The following is a 22,952-nucleotide window of genomic DNA, read 5'->3' as shown; positions in this document are numbered from 1 at the left end:
TCCAGCTAGCTTACGGACAGTCATGGCATTTCCAAGGTGTCAATCTATGCAGCTAGCTTACGGACAGTCATTGCATTTCCAAGGTGCCACAGCATCCAGCTAGCTTACGGACAGTCATGGCATTTCCATGGTGCCAATCTATGCAGCTAGCTTACGGACAGTCATGGCATTTCCAAGGTGCCAATCTATGCAGCTAGCTTACGGACAGTCATGGCATTTCCAAGGTGCCAATCTATCCAGCTAGCTTACGGACAGTCATGTCACTTCCAATGAGCCAATCTAGCTAGGACTGAAGGTCCTTACTCTTCACAGGTCCCCTTCCATCTAGCTGGCTTTATGACGGTAAAATGGCTTTCCTCCATCATCAAAAGCTGGGAAGTCACCAAATGACCTAATTTAAGCAGGTAAAGTTAATTCCAACAATAAAAAGACAATCATTCTTTTATTTCTTTTGTATACAGCACATATATCTATAAAAAAGATGCATAAAATATGTAACTTATAACACACTGGGGTTTGTTTTATACTAATTAAATTTATTTATGAAAGAATGAGCACTTTTAAAACTGCCTGTTCTTGTTTATCATAAAACTTAATTTTTTGAAACAAAAACAAATCTCAAACTTTGTACATTAACTGATAAACTACAAAGAAAGCATGTAATCCATAATACAAAATTTCATCACATTATTATTAGAAAGAATGATTTTAAAAGACTTATACAAAAGTCTTTAAATACATGATTGTTAAATAGTTTCTGCAAATTATTTAATTTATACGAAGTTTGCACGAGTAAGATGCATACTGCCATTTGAGTAAACTCATGTCCATTAAAACATTTTAGCCATTTAGTAACAAGTAAGTTGCCCCAGCCTCATAACCTTAGTGAATTAACTGAAGGTAGTTGTTTTCCAAACAAAAATGGTTAACATGTTTCCCCTATAAGCTTAATATAAATATCAATCAGTTAATACTTCTTTCTTTCATAAAATTAAAAAAAACAGCAGTATTTTACAGTATGTTAGGCTATAAGAATATTGTTAAGTTTTATTGTCAAAGAAACCTTTACCAGTCATAAATATGAAGTTTGCAGATCGAAGTTTTATATGTCACAAATGAGTCTTTAATGGATACAAAATGCGCTGTTATAACAAGTGTAGGAAAAAAGGCCCTCCCAGACAGAACCATATTTGCAGAATTTTCAGTAAATTGACAAAACCCCTCCCAAAAAACATTCGCTATCTATACAGTAAGGTTTACAAACAGTTTTGGATGCTGTAATATAAAAATAATGCTAATTATGATATCTCTATGAACGACAGGTTTTTTTTCTGCTTCATGAAAAATCAGCAGGAGAGGTTTGGTCTAGGAGAGGTTATGTCTGGCTCCCGTTATTACACCATACAGAACTACATGTCTATCTTTAAAAGGTTTGTTTAAAATAAATAAATATATATCTGATAAGTTAATTGTATAGCACTTTTGAAGTCTTCTTCACCATGTGACTGTGAGTAAAGTGAATGACAAGGTGGTGAATTTATATATGCTGTTATTCTCCATCATAACAGGTTTATACTGTCATATCTGAATTTGGATCTGTTTAGTTTTTATCCTTGTCCTCTTTCAATGTAACTGTGCGGTTAAACACAATCTGAAAATAGACAAAATTTTTGTAAAATATTATTATTTAAAATGCAAGTTCATTCTATTCTGCTTTATATCAAAATTATCACAAACAAGATACAATAATATATAAATGAGATTTAAAACCCCTACTTGATTGGAAAAGTGATCCTTAATTCTAACGAGTTTTTTTTTTTAACCAACATTAATTCAAACTGAAGGAGTTAGTGAGTTGGGTTTTACAGCCAATCAACACAAAATGGTCATATATTGCCAAGTCAAACTGAAGGAACAAATTGGTGTGTTTACTAGTATCAACAACATTTTTTGTAAAAATTTGCAGGTTTACTCATTTCTATTGGAATTATGTTAAAACTTAAACATTGTTGACAATTCAGAGCACAAACTTTGTCCTATAAGAGTGTTTTGTCCAGAATGGACATTGGTCTCCCACTCTCAAGACTTTCATTCTGGATCATATTACAACCATATACTTTCATGCTGAATCATGAGACTACAAACTTTCATGCTAAATCATGGCATTACTACAATTACTACATACTTTAATGCTAAATCATGACACTACTACATACTTTCATGAGAAACCATAGCACTTCTACATACTTTCATGTTAATTAATCACACTTCTACATACTTTCATGCTAAATCATGGCACTTCGACAGACTTTAATGCTAAATCATGACACTACTACATGCTTTAATTCTAAATCATGGCACTATTTCATACTTTCATGAGGAACCATAGCACTACTACATACTTTCATACTAATTAATCACACTTCTACATACTTTCAAGCTAAATCATGGCACTACTACATACTTCCATGCAGAATCATGGTACTATTTCATACTATCATGTTAAATCAAGCCACTGCTACAAATGTTCATGCTAAATTATGGCACTGCTACATACTTCCATCCTAAATCATGGCATGACTACATACTCTTATGCTAAATCATGCCACTGCTACAAACATTCATGCTAAATCATGGCACTACTCCATACTTTCATGCTAAATCAAGACACTGCTACATAATTTCATGCTAAATCATGTCACTACTACAAATTTTCATGCTAAATCATGGCACTACTCCATACTTTTATGCTAAATCAAACCACTGCCACAACATTCATGCTAAACCATTGCACTACTACAAACTGTTATACTAAATCATGGTACTTTTACATGTTTTCAATCTAAATCATGGCACTACCACACACTTTCATGCTAAACCACTGCACTACTACAAACTTCCAAGCCAAATCATGGCACTTCTACATACTTTCATGCTAAATCAAGCCACTGCTAATACTTACATGCTAAATCATGGCACTACTCCATACTTTTGTGCTAAATCAAGGCATTGCTACATACTTCCATGCTAAATCAAGGCATTGCTACATACTTCCATGCTAAATAAAAGCACTTCTACATGCTTTTATACTAAATCATGGCACTACTACATTAAAGACAAAGAAAATCTCCTATATAAGTGACCCCCCCAAAATACCAGACTTTTTAATCCCCAATATACAAGATCCTGTCTGGTCCAGTCTGATAAGGGTCCATAAAACCCCTGTAGACTTGACATGCAGCCTAATTATTGTCAGAGAATCATAAATTTTATTGCCTACAGATAAATTGGTTATTTTCTGTGTTTTGCATTTTATTGATTGAAATGCTGTTTTTGTTTTTGTTTAGAATGTACACAAAATTATTTTAATTGATGTTGAGTAATGTCCAGGCCGATTAAATAACAACTCTTATAGCAAAGCAATTCTCACTCCTTAACCATTAAATAATTACTTAAAACTTAAGAAAAGAAATTAAAAGTTTGTTTATTCAATGATTATGATCTTTTTATTAAAAGTAACAAATTAAAACCAGAAAAAAGATCATTGCTGGATTTTATTAGAAATTAAGCGTTCAGTTGCATTTTTAATAGATAAAATGGACAGAAGGATTTTATATATTAGAAATGCATAATTCCCCATGTGTTGTCTAAATAATGATCATTCTTTTATGTATAATAAATCCAGCAATAAAGAGATATCATTGTTCAAAATACACATAATTTATTATTTCTAAAAGCTATGTGCCTGAATGCATTTTTTACATTTTTGATTAAAAACAAAACAAAACAAAAACAGCAATGATGAAATGTAATTGTTAAAAAACTTGATTATTAAAAATATGAAAAAAACACTGTTGTGTCTTATCACTTTGTTTATTTAGCCCTAATTCAATCAAGCTTTCTAAACTCGTTATAAAAGTGAGAACTGATTTGCTTTGAAGGTGAGAAATATCACCTGTAATTTATGTACTGCACAGTAGCTATACAGTAGCTTATTATGATAAACAGAAGCAAGTCTATCAATGGTCCAGTCTTGTGTATTGGCCATTACCACCAATACGCAGACCTTATCATTCCCATAGGCCACATACCTGGCATACCAGAATCAGTGTCTTTAAATGCTATATCATGGCTTTACTACATACTTCAATGCTTTATCATGGCCATACATGTCAAGTTCCCAGGACAATTTTCCAGGAGATATCAGTTAAAAATCCAGGAGATTTGATGAAAATCCAGGAGTTTTATCGACCGGCATTTTTTAGGAAATTTTAGGTCGAACATAAAACTGTAAAACAGATTAGATCTAAACCATATCCTTTCTGACTTGATTAATTGATTTGGGCAATGGTTTCAGGGGTTGTATTTTGCATTTTATCCTTATCATGCTGGACACTATTAATTCTGCCTTTGCAACCAGTGCAGATCATGATCAGCCTGCACATACCTGAAGTCTGATCATGATCTGCACTGTATGCCATTCAGTCAGTCACCTCTTTTAACAGTTAATGGTTAACTGTCCAAATTGAAAGATGGGCAAGTTCATTATAGAAATTTAGCTGGGTAAGGGTTTAAACATTTTTTTTCAAGAAAGTATTGATTTAAATCTATTCAATTATTATCTTTTAATAAGCAGAGGAGAATAGTATCCACTGAATAATCTGCAGGTCTTTCTGACATTCCTAGAATTTTAGCCCACGAGCAGTAGCTAAAATGGATTGGAAATGAATCTATTTCAACATTTTGACTTTATATAGTTTTAAAAAATTAGAGTTAGTGTTTTTATTCAATAAAAATGAAAATTAAAATACAAAATCATAGCTGTTAAAAAATGTTTAAACCTATTTCAAGTTGTTGACACTTCTGCCATTGGTGGTAATGATTCCCATCACTCCAGTTTATCTACTCAATAAATTTCAAATGTATTCAGATCTTTTCCCATCTAAAATTTCCATATCATGACATTATGTAAACTCGCCAATTAACACAATCTAAAAATAGCCGATACATACACCTGTCTACTGATGTCATCAGAGCGTGACCTTGTTAAACTTTTATCGATAGTGTGATAAGATAGAGTGATAAATTATGTCAGCCACAGTGTGTAATTAGTGATTTAATATTTGATGCTTAGAATTTTGACCACTGGAATGTAAAAACTGTCTGGCTAAGGCTGGCATCTGTCCAAAATTACACTAAAGGTATGTTTATTATGGAAAAATGATTTTCCGGGAGATATTTAAGTTTTCCGTACGTCCGGGAAATTGGGTCTGAATCCGGGAAACTCCCGGACTATCCGGGAAACTTGACATGTATGCATGGCACTTCTACATACTTTCATGTTAAATCATGGCACTACTAAATGCATCCATGCTAAATCATGGGCTACTACTTACTTTCATGCTATATCAAGTTACTGCAACAAACTTTGATGCTAAACTATAGCACGACTACATACTTCCATGCAAAATCATGGCACAACTACATACTGTCATGCTAAATCAAGCCACTACCACTTACTTCCATGCTAAGTCATGGCACTACTACATACTTCCATGCTAAATCATGCCAATGCTACATACCTTCATTCTGAATCATGGCACTACTACAAACTTTCATGCTAAATCATGGCACTACCACATACTTTCATGCTGAATTATTTTCATTGCTACAAATTTTCATTCAAAACTATTTCATTGCTACAAACTTCCATGCTGAACCACAGCACTGCTACACTCTTTCATTATAAATCATGGCACTGCCACATTCTTTCATGCAAAATCATGGTACTCCTGTATACTTTAATGCTGAATCATGTCATTGCCATACACTTTCATGCTAAATCATGGCACAGCTACATACTTTCATGTTAAAGCATGGCATTGCTATATACTTTCATGCTAAATAATAACACTGCTTTATAATTCCATGCCAAATGATGGCATTGTTACAAACTTTCATGCTAAATGATAACACTGCTATATACATTCATGCTAAACCACAGCACTGCTACTTACTTTCATGCTAATGCATGTCATTCCTAATTACTTTCCTGCTTAATTAGGTCACTATTTTAAACTTTTATACTAAATGATGGCACTGCTATATATTTTCATGCTAAATCGTGGCATCACTATATATTTTCATGCTAAATCATGGCATCGCTATATACTTTCATGCTTAATCATGGCAACACTATTTTCTTGCTAAATCACGCCACTGCTACTTACTTTCACACTAAATTATGGCACTGCTATATAATTTCTCACCAGAACATGCCAAGGACACATATATTCATGTTAAATTAAGCTGCTTACCTTGCCAGCTGTTGTGTCAGTATCCACACTGAAGAATCCTATCCTTTCAAACTGGAACTTGTCTAGGAATTTAGCACCTTTCACTGAACTATCAAGATAGGCATTGGGTATAACCTGGAGGGAGTCCTATAAAGATATTCAAGTCCAAATTACTTACAATAAATTATTTTTGAATTATTGTTTTGTTTTTGTTGGGTTTAACATCAAGCTGTCAAAATTATAGGTCATGAGGCGACTTTCCAGGTTTTGATGGTGGAGGAAGACCCCAGGTGCCCCTCTGGGTATTATTTCATCTCAGGCAGACACCCGGGTAGAACCACCAACCTTCCGTAAGCCAGCTGGATGGCTTCCTCACATGAAGAATTCTACGCCCCGAGCAAGGCTTGAACCCATACTGGTGAGGGGCAAGTAATTTGAAGTCAGTGACCTTAACCATTTAGCCACAGAGGCCCCCTAATATAGAATAGGAAACAAGTGAAAACAGGTATTGGGTAATAAATAACTGTATGCTGTTTTTGTTCATCTTTTATGATGCTCTTCACAATGTCTATTCCTTTAAAAGCCTTTTGTTCTTTACCCAGGCTGTATTCATCCGAGTTTCAAGTCTTTATATTTTTTGTTGGAATTAGAGTCACAACACAATGTAGGTCATATGGCAACTTTTCCAGCTTTTCATTGTGAAGAAGACCCTAGGTGACAACCTAGGAATTATTTCAGAAATTTTGACAAACTTCATAATGCTAAACATTTGACTGTGTGTGAGAGACTTGGTTATTACCTGTGGAATTTAAAGAAAACTTACCCTATTAACATCATTTAAAAACCCTCCTGGAACTTCACTGGGATCCTCTGGGCTTTTATGGTGAAACCTTAAACAAGAATGAATTGTGGTTACAGTTGAATCTTTTTTTCTAAACATTTTTTCATTGCTATCTGAGGGCAAAAGTAGAAACTTTTGCATGGCTGTATCTATGCAATTGTTTCTCATGACAATTTTATGATATTTATGGTTCAACCCTCTCGATAGCCTAGTGGTAGAACAGGAGGTCGTGGGTTCGACCCCCAGCCACGTAATACAAAAGACGTGAAAAATGGTACCAGTAGCTCCCTTGCTTGACGCTCAGCATTAAAAGGGAAACTGACTTCTCTTCTCTCATACCCTCGTGGCGATGGATTCCATCAGGAATGAGGTGTCGAAATGATTAATATAAGTTGTAGAACTTGCATCACATTCGACCACAAATAAATTATGTATAAACTAATACTTATGGTTATATTATTCCTTTATCACTTTGTTTCTTTATGCATTTAATCTTTGTTCTTTTATATGTTATTCTATTTCAACCTACGAAAGGAGTTAAATCAACCAATCTCTTTAAGATGTTTGAGTGAGTCAAAACAATACTGATGGTCATGCAAATGACAAATGGGTGAAATACGATCAACACGGCGTGATAATTGAACTATCACTTTTGACTTTGTATGCAATTAACTGAAATATGCAATTAAATGATACTGTGAAATCATCGTAAGGGATTAATTTTCATGGATTTCCAGGATGCATCAATCCACAAAATTAAATCACAATTTATCAATTTATCTCCAAAATTTGAAATCCACAATTCATATCCTAGCCAAAGCCACAAAATTTGATCTCATTGAAATTGAACGATTTTATAGTATGTGACGGAGTGGAATCTACTGTGTTACTTACAATCTGTCATACAGTCTAACTTCACATATTTCTGGATTGCACACCCACTGTATTACACCTTTAGGTTTAACACCTTCCAAAGATTTTGTACATTTTACTAATATCTCTGATATATTGCCACTGCTATCCTGAAATAGTAAGTAAAATAAAATCTGAGATACAGCCAGAAATGAAAACTCTGTTAAAAATGCTGTTTCTTCAATATGATCTGAATGAACTGGCAGAACAAGTTTTGTACTTGTGCCTTCAAGTCCACATTGTTATCAACATTTACCAGTCAAATTGTAACATAATATCAACAACTGATATTGCTGTTATTTATAGACCTAGCAGTTTTGTCACACGAGAGATAGGTAGAGTGACTGTGTTCAATAAGACTAAGAACAAGAGCTGTCAGTAAGACAGCCAAGCTCGACTATTCGAAATATTGTCACAGAAGCAGGAAATTATTACCCAAAATGTTAAATATCAAAAGAGTTTTAAGTTCCGAAACGGAAACATAATTTGACCAAAATGCATATTAGAGTTATGGGACTTGATGCTATCAACTAGTTTTATAACCCCAAAGAAACATGTTAAGTTTCAATTCCATATCTGCATTAGTTTTGGAGATAGTAACTTGCATGTAAAACTTTAACCAGAATTTTCTAAGTCCAAAAGGGGGCATAATTTGCTCAAAATACATGTTAAGAGTTATGGAACTTGACCCAGTGAGGTTGGTAACTGACCTAGAAAAAGAATAAATAAGTTTCAAATCTATATGCCTTTTAGTAATAGCTGTTAGTACTTTCACGCAAAACTTTAACCAGAATTTTCTAAGTCCAAAAGGGGGCATAATTCGACTAAAATACATGTCAGAGTTATGGGACTTGATTCTAGCAACTAGTTTTATAACCCCGAAGACACATGTGAAGTTTCAATTTAATATCTGCATTAGTTTTGGAGATAGTAACTTGCATGTAAAACTTTAACCAGGATTTTCTAAGTCCAAAAGGGGGCATAATTTGGCTAAAATACATGTCAGAGCTACAGGACTTGACCCAGTGAGGTAGGTAATTGATCTAGAAAAAGAAAAAATAAGTTTCAAATCTATATGCCTTTTAGTAATAGCTGTTAGTACTTTCACGCAAAACTTTAACCAGAATTTTCTAAGTCCAAAAGGGGGCATAATTTGGCTAAAATGAAGGTCAGAGTTATGGGACTTGATTCTATCAACTAGTTTTATAACCCTAAAGACACATGTGAAGTTTCAATTTAATATCTGCATTAGTTTTGGAGATAGTAACTTGCATGTAAAACTTTAACCAGGATTTTCTAAGTCCAAAAGGGGGCATAATTTGCTCAAAATACATGTTAGAGTTATGGAACTTGACCCAGTGAGGTTGGTAATTGACCTAGAAAAAGAATAAATAAGTTTCAAAGCTATATGCCTTTAAATGATAGCTGTATGTACTTGCATGCAAAAACTTAACCAAGGTGTGACGCCGACGCCGACGCCAGGGTGAGTAGAATAGCTAGACTATTCTTCGAATAGTCGAGCTAAAAATGTTCTTGTGTCCAAGCATGTCCCGCTCTCTTGGTATGCCAGAAGATTAATTACAGTTGAAACTCGGTATCTCTAACTTGTTTACCTCGAAATTCCGGCTATCTCAAAGACAGAAACATTCTCAAGTCCTGTCCCAAATACATGTGCACATAATATCATATTAAGCTGCATTTTAGTAATTTCAAAGTTAAAACACTCAATCCCTGGGAATTCCAGATACCAAGTTTCAGCTGTATTTCAACTGACACTGCACACTGCAAATAATCTTACTGGTCGCAAAGGTAAAATCATTTGCAGGCTAAAGGTTAATAACATGTTTATCCTTTTATCAGTTGTGTGTGTATAGTATAACCTATGGCATAATAATTTTGTCTGAATGATCATGATTCTAGTTTGACAATATAAATAACATACAAATCTAAAATGCTTTTGCTTGTTCCTATTCTTCAAGTTTAGTCATTAAGTAAGAGTTCTAAACAAGAGTCAGAATATAAAATGTAAAATTAGAAACAAACTTACCTTTTTCACTGATTCCACAGCTATCACATAACCTGCATGTCGTAAACCAACTGGCTGATCAACAGCAAAACGTTTGTAGTTCTTATCACTTTTCTGAAAAACACGAGTATTACAATAAATGCAGTATAAAACTTGACATTTAAGTTTGCAACTGTGTATTTCTATAGCTTCATATACTTGTAGGATTTCAGTTTGTGTTTCAAGTATTGACTGAAATGTTAATTTTTTTTTAATATTTTAACTTATTCATACAATTTAAACCCACAGATTATAATGTAATCTGAAATTCTGAATTGCTAAGATTTAGAAGTAGCCAGCAATTCTATTAAAATCTGACATTTTTCATCTGACGCTTATGATGAGATATTGAGATTTACTACAAGTGGGGGTTAATGAACAATTTTTTTTATTGGGTTTAACGTTGCACTGACACAATTATAGGTCATATGGTGACTTTCCAGCTTTCATGGTGGAGGAAGACCCCAGGTGCCCCTTTGTACATTATTTCATCTTGAGCGGGCACCTGGGCAGAACCACCGACATTCCGTAAACCAGCTGGATGGCTTCTTCACATAACGAATCCAATGCCTCGAGTGAGGCTCGAACCAACATCAGTGAGGGGCAGGTGATTTGAAGTCGGCAACCATAACCACACGGCCACGGATGCCCTGTTAATGAACAAATAAACTAAAATCTCAACCACCCTATTTTTTTCCAATTCCAGTCCTGTTAATGTTCAAGTTTAACTTTAAGCACAAAATCAGTGACTTTCCAAGCTAACATACCAACAAGAGGGCCATGATGACCCTGGATCGCTCACCTGAGTAATATGAGCTAGATGTTTCAAATGTCAAACTGATGATAAAATATTAAGAAAGTCAGTAGGTCATATTCATGGTCAATGAAATTCAGTTTTACGATTTGTGTGCAAAACTGTGTATGTCATCAAAATTTCAAGGCTGTATCTTAAAAAACAAGAAAGTAGGTCAGTAGGTCAAGGTCACAGTCAAGTGACATCATATTACTTGGGGTAATCAGGTAATTATAATTAAACAGTCCTGGAAATAGGATCAGATGATTTTTTAAGTATTTTTCCTATATAACTCACATATTAACTTAGTGACCCCAGGGCGGGGCCTCTTTTAACCCCAGAGGCATAATTTGAATAATTTTGGTAGAGGACTACTAGACAATGCATCATACCAAATATCAAAAGCCTAGGTCGTATGGTTTCAGACAAAAAGATTTTTAAAGCTTTTTCTATATAAAACTTGGGACCCCCAGGGCTGGGCCTCTTTTCACCCAAGGGGTACAAGTTGAACAATTTTGGTTGAGGACCATAAGACAATGCTACAAACCAAATATCAAAGGTCTAACTGTTGTGGTTTCAGACGAGAAGATTTTTAAACTTTTTTCCCTATGTAAGTCTATGTAAAACTTGGGACCCCCGGAGCGAGGCCACATTTAACCCTAGGGGAATAATTTGAACAATCTTTGTAGAGGACCACTAGATGATGCTACATACCAAATATCAAAGCCCTAGGCCATGTGGTTTTGTACAAGAAGATTTTCAAAGTTTTCCCTATGTAAGTCTATATAAACCATGTGACCCCCAGGGCGGGGCCATATTTGACCCTAGGGGGATAATTTGAACAATTTTGGTAGAGGACCACTAGAATCTGATGATGCTACACACCAGATATCAAAGCCCTAGGCCCTGTGGTTTTGGACAAGAAGATTTTTCCTTTCGGTTGCCATGGCAACCAGAGTTCTGCATGGAATTCAATTCTTTGAACAATTTTGAAAAGGGGCCACCCAAGGATCATTCCTGTGAAGTTTGGTGTAATTCTGCCCAGTGGTTTTCAAGAAGAAGATTTTTTAAGAAATTGTTGACGGACGACGGATGACGTACTACGCACATCAAGCAGTCACAATAGCTCACCTTGTCACTTCGTGACAGGTGAGCTAAAAAGCAGTAAACAAGTGCTGCAAACACAAACTAACCACTTTTTTGTACCACGGATGCAAAAAGGAGATGGAAATATTAAAACAGGATGAATTTTCAATTAATTAGACATTTTTTTATCAAGTATTGGTTTAAGTTTAATAGCTTTATTGGTTTGAGTTTAATAGCTGAACAACAGCTATGGCTAACTGTACTTGGCTATATACGCCGTACTTACTTCCCTAAAATCAGATCTTTCTATAAATAAAGTTTTTCCAAATGGTATCCTGTGAGAGCCTCTTGACTCATCGGCAGGGAAATCTGGCACACTTATCTCCCCTGAGTGATCTCCTGGGAAGTTAACAATTGTCACTTTGAGTGGATCCAATACTGCCATACACCTACAAAAGCCAAACATATAATTCTATGAATATATTTAAGCCTGAGACTAGAGTATCATTTTTTTAATTTTGATCATTCAATAAACTGTATGTATACATGTGTAAGACTAAACCAAGATCAGTTGGTTATTCTGCACTGCTGTCTTCATGCAAACACCGGACTGGTGACTCCTAATAAAATCTTTAACCCACCTGCAGGATAGTGTCCTTATATGAAAGAATGTTAAAAATTAAAATCTTTCTATTATGCCACAAAAAAATGCCATCATGATTACCCTAAAGCATGCAATATGAACTGTAATAAACATATATAACAACTATTTCATCATCTCTAAAATTAATTTTTTGTTGTCAGTCGCATTGAATTTTTCCACACAATCCTAAATACATTTCTTGACATCATCTAAGGTAAATGATAGCAATTCAATAGAACCTTTAATCTAACATATGCCTGCAAGATTACTTCTTCACATGAAAGAAGTTATATACATATATTTTATTATAAAGTTTTTATGTGTATAAATGTTTTAAACAAACCTTGGCGCCTTCAGATTGAGCACATCTCTAACACAAGATTCTAACATAACTGGATCTATTACTGTTTGGGCCATAGTGACCCCAACTTTTGCACAGAATAGATTGATTGCCTCTGGTGGAAACCCTCTCCTTCGTAAAGCTGTTAGTGTGAACAGTCGAGGGTCATCCCAATCCCTGAATATGCAACAAAAATTCAAATCTTTTATTTTTTTGTTTTGGTTTTTCGTAAATATTAATTTACTAAGTATTTCTATGGTTTATATTGCACAAGGCGTCGAAACTGATAGCAACTTCATTCTTTATGAAGAACAAAAATAAGGGAAGTTTTTGTGGGAAAGGGGTTGAAAATTTAGACAATTCATATGTCGGTGGGTCACCAGCAAAAAGCTGGTCACTAGCATGAGTTTTGATCAGCAGTCTATTGGACAAAAGTTATCCTTTCATAAAAGTTGAGTGATCCTTAATTTCAACTGATGTTAAACTAGATGATAATATAAACTGGGAATAGTATGGAAAATAAGTTGCAACAAGAGCTCGTAGAACATGAAATGCCCCCCATAATGCATTCAGTAATTATTTGGCCACTGTACACAAAAGTTCTACTGCTCTGGGTCAATGTGATCTTAACCTTTGACCTATTGACCTCAAAATCAATAGGGATGATCAACCTATCAACTTTCATGATCCTAGGCCCAAGCGTTCTTGAAATATCATCCGAAAACCGTTCAACTGTTCTGGGTTACTGTGACCTTGAGCTTTGACCTACTGACCTCAAAATCAATAAGGGTCATCTGCTGGTCATGACCAACCTCCCTATCAACTTTCATGATCCTAGACCCAAGTGTTCTTGAGTTATCATCCGGAAACCGTTTAACGGTTCCGGGTCACTGTGACCTTGACCTTTGATCTTCTGATCTCAAAATCAATAGGGGTCATCTGCTGGTTATGAACAATCTCCCTATCAACTTTCATGATCCTAGGCTCAAACATTCTTGATTTATCGTCTGAAAATGGATTGGTTTACATACCGACTGACAGACATCTGCAAAACAATATACCCCTCCTTCTTCGAAGGGGGGCATGATAATAAATGAAGTCAAATACATCTACCGGAGTAAACAGAGAAAGATGTTTGTATGATTTGGGTTTTTTTTCAACAGTTTTACAATATTCTAATGGTAGCCAGTGGAACTCTGTTTTCTGCAAGTAACTGACAACTTCTCCATATAAATCAGGTGGATGACAACTGACCTAAGAAACACTATCTTGTGACACATTGCTCAAGAGAGGAGATTTGGTGTGCATGTTCACAAAACTACAGTGTATTCTGTGTATATTCTCCTGATAGCCCTTTCCTTACAAGTTTCACTTCAGTTAATATGAACTCTGCTGAAATGCAAAATCTAGCCTAATGCACTCTCTCTCTATCATCACAACTTCATGCATATCTAAGAACAAATGCTAACTTGTTTCTGTCTTACCGTACACATCCTTCTGAGATGAGTTTTCCAATTTTTCGTTTGGATACCACAGTATAGTTGAGATTTAGCCTGCCATATTCCCACTGTACTGGACAGTACAGGTCCAAAACATTGCACAGCCAATAGTATGATGATCGTCTGAATGGAAAAATTACACATTAAAATGCATCCACAATCAACAACTGAAAAAATAAAACTGCCATTAATTAATTACAAACTGATGCAGCTTCACTTCTGCCCAAGAATGGCCAAAAGAAATTTAAATCTCTAAATTTTATGGAGTTAATTCCAAGTTTTCTTTGATCAATGACTATTGTTTTTAAACCCGCAAGCAATAGTTTGCAATTTATTCAAACCTGCAGAAATTATCTGACACAAATGAAAACCATAGGTATGGGATATCTTCAATTTTAAACCGATTTTTTTTATCACAGGGCCATAACTGTGGTAAAAATAGTAACAGCAAAAATTCCTGATGACCTTCATGGTCATCTGCATATCAAGCTTGTTCATCTGTAAAAGTTTGAAACAAATCAGGTGAATAGTGTTGGAGGAGTTGGACACACAAGATTTTGGGACATATGGCAATGTATAGACAGTAGCAACGATATATGCCCCCCCCCCCCCACCCCATATAAATGTTGGGGCATAAAAAGGGCCATAACTGAGCCAAAATCCTTGTCCTAGTCATGCAGTCTACATATGGAAGCTATGATGGTAAACAAGTAGTGAAAGTTTCAAAGCCATTATGTCAAACAGTTTAGATAACAAGAGCTGTCGGAGGACAGCAACGCTCGACTATTCAACAGCCTTGTCAATTGAATGAATACAAATGTTGAAAAAGGGGCATAATTTTGTAAAATGCAAAGTAGAGGTATTGAACCTCTGTACTGCATGTCATATCATGACAGTGAACAAGTGTGTGAAGTTTCAATACTTTCCGATTTGTAGATACTGAGATACCAGCTTACATACAAAAACTTAACAAAAAACTGCTAAGTCAAAGGGGCATAATTTTGTAAAAATGCCAAGTAGAGTTATGGGACCTTCACAGTGCATGTTAGATCATGACAGTGAACAAGTGTGTGAAGTTTCAATCCATTCCAATTAGTGGATACTGAGATATCAGATTACATACAAAAATTTAACCAAAAACTGCTAAGTCAAAAAAGGGGCATAATTTTGAAAAAAAAGAGAGCAGAGTTATGGGACTTGCTTAGTGCATGTCAGATCATGATAGTGAACAAGTATGTGAAGTTTCAATCCATTCCCATTAGTAAGTACTGAGATACCAGCTTACATACAAAACCTTAACCAAAAATTTCTAAGTCGAAAAAGGGGCATAATTTTGTAAAAAAGCAAAATAGAGTTATGGAACCTGTGCAATGTAAGTCAGTTTGTCACAGTGAATAAGTGTGTGAAGTTTCAATCCATTCCCACAAGTGGTTACTGAGATACCAGCTTACATACAAAACCTTAACCAAAATCGGGACGCGGACGCGGACGCCGACGCCGACGCGGACGCCGACGCATGGGCGAGTGCAATAGCTCACTATTCTATGAATAGTCGAGCTAAAAATGGACTGGTACAAAAAACTTTCCAAGTCCAAAAAGGGCCAAAATTCAGCCAAATATCTTTGACATAGTTAAATACCCTTGAAAATAGATCAAGTGTCAAAAACACATGTCAAATAGTTTTGACAACACATGGACTTGTTCATAAACTGAACCAATTTCCAAGTCCAAAAAGGGCCATAATTTCATCAAAATATTTGACTGAGTTATGTACTCTTGCCTACAGATAGAGACTGTTACAATAAACAAGAGATAAAAGTTTCATAGTCATATATCATAACCAATTATACAGTCCCTTGAAAACTCAAGACAGTTCAGTATTATCTACTCTAGACACCAATGAAAACTGATGTATAAAATCTCTGCTTACCTTGACTGAAATTCTTTTGTACACAATGAGTGTGATATGTTCTCAATGGAATCACATAGACAATGGGTGAAGTCGTATGTTGGATAGATACACCTGAAAATATATGAAAAATGAGAATTTCATCATATTACATTGTACCATTTCAACTGCAGACTATTTTAGCACGACTTTTAATTCATGCTTTAGCAGAGAACAGCTATATTCATTTGGCATTAAAACCCATGCTTCGCAGCTAGTTATACTTTTAGAAATAATACTGCATAATATTTAAAACAGATCTGAATTCGCAACTGATTTATTTACATCATTAGGGAAAATAAATAAACCCAAACAGCCACTAAATCTAAAATGGCCGCCAGATTTTGTGAAATTCATCTGCTATCAAAGTCTTCTTAGCAATTTTAAAACTGAGCCAAAACAATATGTAGCGAATTGATCTGCATTGCCTTTGATATATATATTTACCTACCATTTGCAATGACAAATGAGGAATTATCAAAAACTATAAAATCTGTTTGAAAGTTGGTACCGTTCAAGTTGGTACCAATAGGCTAATGTCTATCTGAATAACAATGATTTTATTCAAGCAAAATATCACTGACAGAGATACATTATTTCAATTTTAACACAACAGCAAGGATTGCTCTCTCCATCCTTGACAACAACCATTAAATATTTGCCTATTTTGTGAGTTTTTCATTTTTCCAGCATGCTGCAATTTTTGGCACTATGACATAATAATTGTGTTGTACAAACAGTGACTTTGCTGCATAATAATATGTCACAAGTTAAGTCTTCTTTGTTTAATAGGAAAACAAACTGGGTGGTGTTAGAATAAAAGATACTCTTCCCCTTTCTAGCATAACATGGTCGCTCTAAATGTACGCGATTTCATTACTGAGATACATTTGTTTTCAGTAGCATCAATGTCTAGGTCATTTTACTACTAACCAACATGTATGTAAGAAGCAACTCATTAATCCAACAAAAAACAAAGTAATCAACAGAACCTTTTAAGCATCTTAAGACATACCTCTATCCTTCTCTTCCATTTCAATTAACAAACTATACACACTGTAAGAGCAAACACCTCTTTGCATAGCACTTCTCCTCAGAAAATAAAAACATTCTAGTTAACATGTACAGGAACATATCTTAGTCCTGCAATCAGTGATCTCTCTAGAGTGGTACTGTAATAGCTTACCACTTGTCTCCAGTCCTATGATGTGGAGCAAACTTGATTCTGTAAGCCACAGGGTCCTTCTTTCCTTCCTCCAGTGTTGTCTTCATACGCAGTGTTGCATCCCCTTCCTGTATCTTACCATTCTTCATATCCTGTTACAGAAGATTTTTGGAAAATTGATGAAACAGATAAAATGATATATTTGCAGTATTTCAAGAAATGTAGAGACTATTTTTCTTTCAAGCAGCCTTGGCACTTAGTAAAAAAAACAAGAGGACCATGATGGTCCTGAATCGCTCACCTAATCCCACATGACCCAGTCTTGAGTATGACGTTGTTTTTTCTATTATTTGACATAGTGACCTAGTTTTTGAGCTCATGTGACCCAGTTTTGAACTTGACCTAGACATTATCAAGATAAAAATTCTGACCAATTTTCGTGAAGATCTATTGAAAAATATGGTCTCTAGAGAGGTCACAAGGTTTTTCTATTATTTGACCTATTGACCTAGTTTTTTAAGGCACGTGACCCAGTTTCAAACTTGATCTAGATATCATCAAGGTGAACATTCTGACCAATTTTCATGAAGATCCATTCAAGGGTATGGCCTCTAGAGAGGTCACAAGGTTTTTCTATTTTAAGACCTACTGACCTAGTTTTTGATCGCAGTTGACCCAGTTTCAAACTTGACCTATATATCATCAAGATAAACATTCAGACCAACTTTCATACAGATCCCATGAAAAATATGGCCTCTAGAGAGGTCACAACATTTTTTCATTATTTGACCTACTGACCTACTTTTTGAAGGCACGTGACCCACTTTCCAACTTGACCTAGATATCATCAAGATGAACATTCTGACCAAATTTTATGGAGATCCATTCACAAGTATGGCCTCTAGAGAGGTCACAAGGTTTTTCTATTTTAGACCTACTCACCTAGTTTTTGACCGCACATGACCCTTTTTGAACTTGACCTAGATATCATCAAGATGAACATTCAGACCAGCTTTCATACAGATCCCATGAAAAATATGGTCTCTAGAGAGGTCACAAGGTTTTTCTATTATTTGACCAACTGACCTAGTTTTTGAAGGCACGTGACCCACTTTCAAACTTGACCTAGATATCATCAAGATGAACATTCAGACCAACTTTCATACAGATCCCAAGAAAAATATGGCCTCTAGAGAGGTCACAAGGTTTTTCTATTATTTGACCTACTGACCTAGTTTTTGAAGGCACGTGACCCACTTTCGAACTTGACCTAGATATCATCAAGGTGAACATTCTGACCAATTTTCATGAAGATATCATGAAATATATGGCCTCTAGAGAGGTCACAAGGTTTTTCTATTTTTAGACCTACTGACCTAGTTTTTGACCGCACGTGACCCAGTTTCGAACTTGACCTAGATATCATCAAGGTGAACATTCTGACCAATTTTTATGAAGATCCATTCTTAAGTATGGCCTCTAGAGAGGTCACAAGGTTTTTCTATTTTTAGATCTACTGACCTAGTTTTTGACCGCACGTGACCCAGTTTCGAACTTGACCTAGATATCATCAAGATGAACATTCAGACCAACTTTCATACAGATCCCATGAAAAATATGGCCTCTAGAGAGGTCACAAGGTTTTTCTATTATTTGATCTACTGACCTAGTTTTTGATGCCACGTGACCCACTTTCGAACTTGACCTAGATATCATCAAGGTGAACATTCTGACCAACTTTCATAAAGATCCCATGAAAAATGTGACCTCTAGAGTGGTCACAAGCAAAAGTTTACGGACTGACCAATTCTCATGAAGATCTTGTGAAATATATGGCCTCTAGAGAGGTCACAATATTTTTCTATTTTTAGACCTACTGACCTAGTTTTTGACCGCACGTGACCCAGTTTCCAACTTGACCTAGATATCATCAAGGGGAACATTCTGACCAATTTTCATAAAGATCCCATGACAAGAGGACCATGATGGTCCTGAATCGCTCACCTCTTCCCACATGACCCAGTTTTGAGTATGACATCGTTTTTTCTATTATTTGACATAGTGACCTAGTTTTTGAGCTCATGTGACCCAGTTTTGAACTTGGCCTAGATATTATCAAGATAAAAATTCTGACCAATTTTCATGAAGATCCATTGAAAAATATGGTCTCTAGAGAGGTCACAAGGTTTTTCTATTATTTGACCTATTGACCTAGTTTTCAAAGGTATGTGACCCTGTTTTGAACTTTACCTAGATATCAAGGTGAACATTCTCACTAATTTTCATGAAGATCTCATGAAAAATATGGCCTCTAGAGAGGTCACAACGTTTTTTCATTATTTGACCTACTGACCTACTTTTTGATGGCACGTGACCCACTTTCGAACTTGACCTAGATATCTGAACAATTTTTATGGAGATCCATTCACAAGTATGGCCTCTAGAGAGGTCACAAGGTTTTTCTATTTTTAGACCTACTGACCAAGTTTTTGACCGCACATGACCCTATTTCGAAACTGACCTAGATATCATCAAGATGAACATTCAGACCAACTTTCATACAGATCCCATGAAAAATATGGCCTTTAGAGAGGTCACAAGGTTTTTCTATTATTTGACCTACTGACCTAGTTTTTGATGGCACATGACCCACTTAAAAACTTGACCTAGATATCATCAAGATGAACATTCAGACTAACTTTCATACAGATCCCATAAAAAATATGGCCTCTAGAGAGGTCACAAGGTTTTTCTATTATTTGACCTACTGACCTAGTTTCTGAGGGCACGTGACCCACTTTCGATCTTGACCTAGATATCATCAAGGTTAACATTCAGACCAATTTTCATGAAGATCTCATGAAATATATGGCCTCTAGAGAGGTCACAAGGTTTTTCTATTATTTGACCTACTGACCTAGTTTTTGACTGCAGGTGACCCAGTTTCGAACTAGACCTAGATATCATCAAGATGAACATTCAGACCAATTTTCATACAGATCCCATGAAAAATATGGCCTCTAGAGAGGTCACAAGGTTTTTCTATTATTTGACCTACTGACCTAGTTTTTGACGGTACGTGACCCAGTTTCGAACTTGACCTAGATATCATCAAGGTGAACGTTCTGACCAATTTTCATGAAGATCTTGTGAAATATATGGCCTCTAGAGAGGTCACAAGGTTTTTCTATTTTTAGACCTACTGACCTAGTTTTTGATGGCACGTGACCCAGTTTCGAACTTGACCTAGATATCATCAAGGTGAACATTCTGACCAACTTTCATAAAGATCCCATGAAAAATGTGACCTCTAGAGTGGTCACAAGCAAAAGTTTACGGACTGACGCACGCACGGACGACGGACACCGCGCGATCACAAAAGCTCACCTTGTCACTTTGTGACAGGTGAGCTAAAAAATGTGACCTCTAGAGTGGTCACAAGCAAAAGTTTACGCACGCACGGACGGACGCACGGACGGACGACGGACGCTGCGCGATCACAAAAGCTCACCTTGTCACTTTGTGACAGGTGAGCTAAAAATCATTAAAGTTTTCTCTGACAGCCAAGGCCCAATATTACTATTTTCCTTACCATGGGGCATATAATAAATTTCAAACTGCTTCTAAATATCAAGCAAAAATAAGAACTGTTCATGTATGAAAATACATATCTGGACTGCAGCAGCCTTAAGTATTATATATCTTTCTCAAAAATGGTAAAAAGATAATCTGCTTCAGTGAATATTTTTTCCTAACAACAAACTGAACTGTTTACCTCAAACAACTGCAGTGATTCCTCAATCGGCCTATCCCTCCAGGGGGAGTCTGGAGGATTGAACCCTTTAATGTCCTCGGACCTCATGTGACATATGTAAGCATGACCTCGTCTAATGAGCTCCACTGCATACTCGTACAGTTTGTCAAAATTATCCGAAGCATGGGTAACCTTCCATGGTTTATAACCTAATCAAATATGATGTGCTCAAGTTATTCATAGAATAACTATTAAATATGAAGAAAAAATTGTTCAAACCGGTTTAGGACCATGTAGAAACTAGCAGCTGCAACTTACCAAACTGAGTTGGACTAAAGTTTAAGTATTATTACAGGATGCCTCATGAATTTAACAGGTATATAATATAATATTATTCATTAGTTGATTTCATATACACCGAGCACGTTAAAGAACAAGACTGTCTATTCGCAAAGAGCTAGGCTAAGTTAGCAGGACAAGTCTGTATCTAGGATTTCTCTCTATCTGTTCCGGGGGCTTTACATCACTCTGTCCTTCTGGTCAGATCGCTCTGTGTCTGTACTAATAGAGGATGAATTTCGCGCCCTGTGTGGCTGCGTTTGCTATACGTAAAGCGCCTTTGAACGTGTTTATCATGAAAAGGGCACTATATAAATCTAGTATAATAATAATCATATATAGTACTGGCTTCTTTATTTTGGTTGAGGGCTGTCGTATTAGCCAACACAGTGCAAAAATTCAAATTAAATCAAATGAAATTCCCATTAATTTTGTCTGCCAATTAAATCAAATGATTTGGCAATACTGTCATCACCTTTACAAAACATCCTGCAAATATTGCTAGCAAATAAATGGTAATATCTATCTATAGAAAGTTTGTATTTACAACTTTATTACTGTTAAACTGTATTCTTGACCAAGAAATGGTAGCACAGAATTTTTATCTGTAACTACCTCCGCCACTTTAAATCAAACACTTACTTCTTCAGTGAATGTAAACAAAGACCTATAAAGTTCAATATTTTCATTGATAAATACATCACACATGTGTGATAATGAAAGTCCATTTCTTACCAAGCCATTCCACCATTTCTCTGATGGCTGTGAAGAATTTTTCCTCCTCTTTTTCAGGATTGGTATCATCATATCTGAGGTAGCAGTTCCCTCCATTTGCCTGAAAATGTATAAATCAAATACTGACATCCTGTTACAGGTATTAATTTGATTATGTCTTTGGTGAGCATGTTTTAAAGTCAGTCTGGTCATAAATATTCTGGTTTATGGCAATATATAGGTACAAACTCACCAGAGGCAATCATCCTTTGAAAATTGACGGTCACAGACCTCCAAGTTCTTTGTAAGAACTGAGAATGTCAACAATTTATGGATTAACAAGTTAACCATTTGAACAACCAGTCTATCTGTCAATCATTTAAACACCCAATGGTAGTGAAGTCACTTATCTCAACTCTAGTGTTTGACACAAATGAGAAATGGGTTTGTATTTCTAAATAAATTAAATGTATTTAAATTTGTAACAGTTTACTGACTGCTCGTAGGCTACACAGTTTTGATAACTTGCAGACAAATGAGGGTGACTTAGTTCTGGC

At 35.6% G+C, this 22,952-nt stretch overlaps 1 protein-coding gene across 2 annotated transcripts in view; it reads right to left on the bottom strand.

The window, feature by feature from the left end:
- Window positions 1–429: 429 nt before the first annotated feature.
- Window positions 430–22,952, bottom strand: part of LOC123530014 (glutamine--tRNA ligase-like) — a 56,422-nt gene continuing 33,899 nt past the window's right edge. For both annotated transcript variants that reach the window (XM_045310697.2, XM_053522403.1), the window contains exons 10-21: window positions 22,417–22,516; window positions 21,364–21,551; window positions 17,610–17,740; window positions 16,406–16,498; window positions 14,461–14,598; window positions 12,980–13,153; window positions 12,280–12,442; window positions 10,097–10,189; window positions 8,032–8,159; window positions 7,120–7,186; window positions 6,318–6,443; window positions 430–1,651 (exon numbers count right to left, since the gene is read on the bottom strand). In XM_045310697.2, the coding sequence (XP_045166632.2) occupies window positions 1,601–1,651; window positions 6,318–6,443; window positions 7,120–7,186; window positions 8,032–8,159; window positions 10,097–10,189; window positions 12,280–12,442; window positions 12,980–13,153; window positions 14,461–14,598; window positions 16,406–16,498; window positions 17,610–17,740; window positions 21,364–21,551; window positions 22,417–22,516 (1,452 nt within the window). In that variant the 3' untranslated portion in view covers window positions 430–1,600. The remainder of the gene's footprint in view (window positions 1,652–6,317; window positions 6,444–7,119; window positions 7,187–8,031; window positions 8,160–10,096; window positions 10,190–12,279; window positions 12,443–12,979; window positions 13,154–14,460; window positions 14,599–16,405; window positions 16,499–17,609; window positions 17,741–21,363; window positions 21,552–22,416; window positions 22,517–22,952) is intronic.

The sequence above is a fragment of the Mercenaria mercenaria genome, chromosome 13 (assembly GCF_021730395.1).
Source record: "Mercenaria mercenaria strain notata chromosome 13, MADL_Memer_1, whole genome shotgun sequence".
NCBI lineage: Eukaryota > Metazoa > Mollusca > Bivalvia > Venerida > Veneridae > Mercenaria > Mercenaria mercenaria.
The sequence above is the reverse complement of the archived record's forward strand: the minus strand, read 5'-3'. Positions and strand labels throughout refer to the sequence as shown.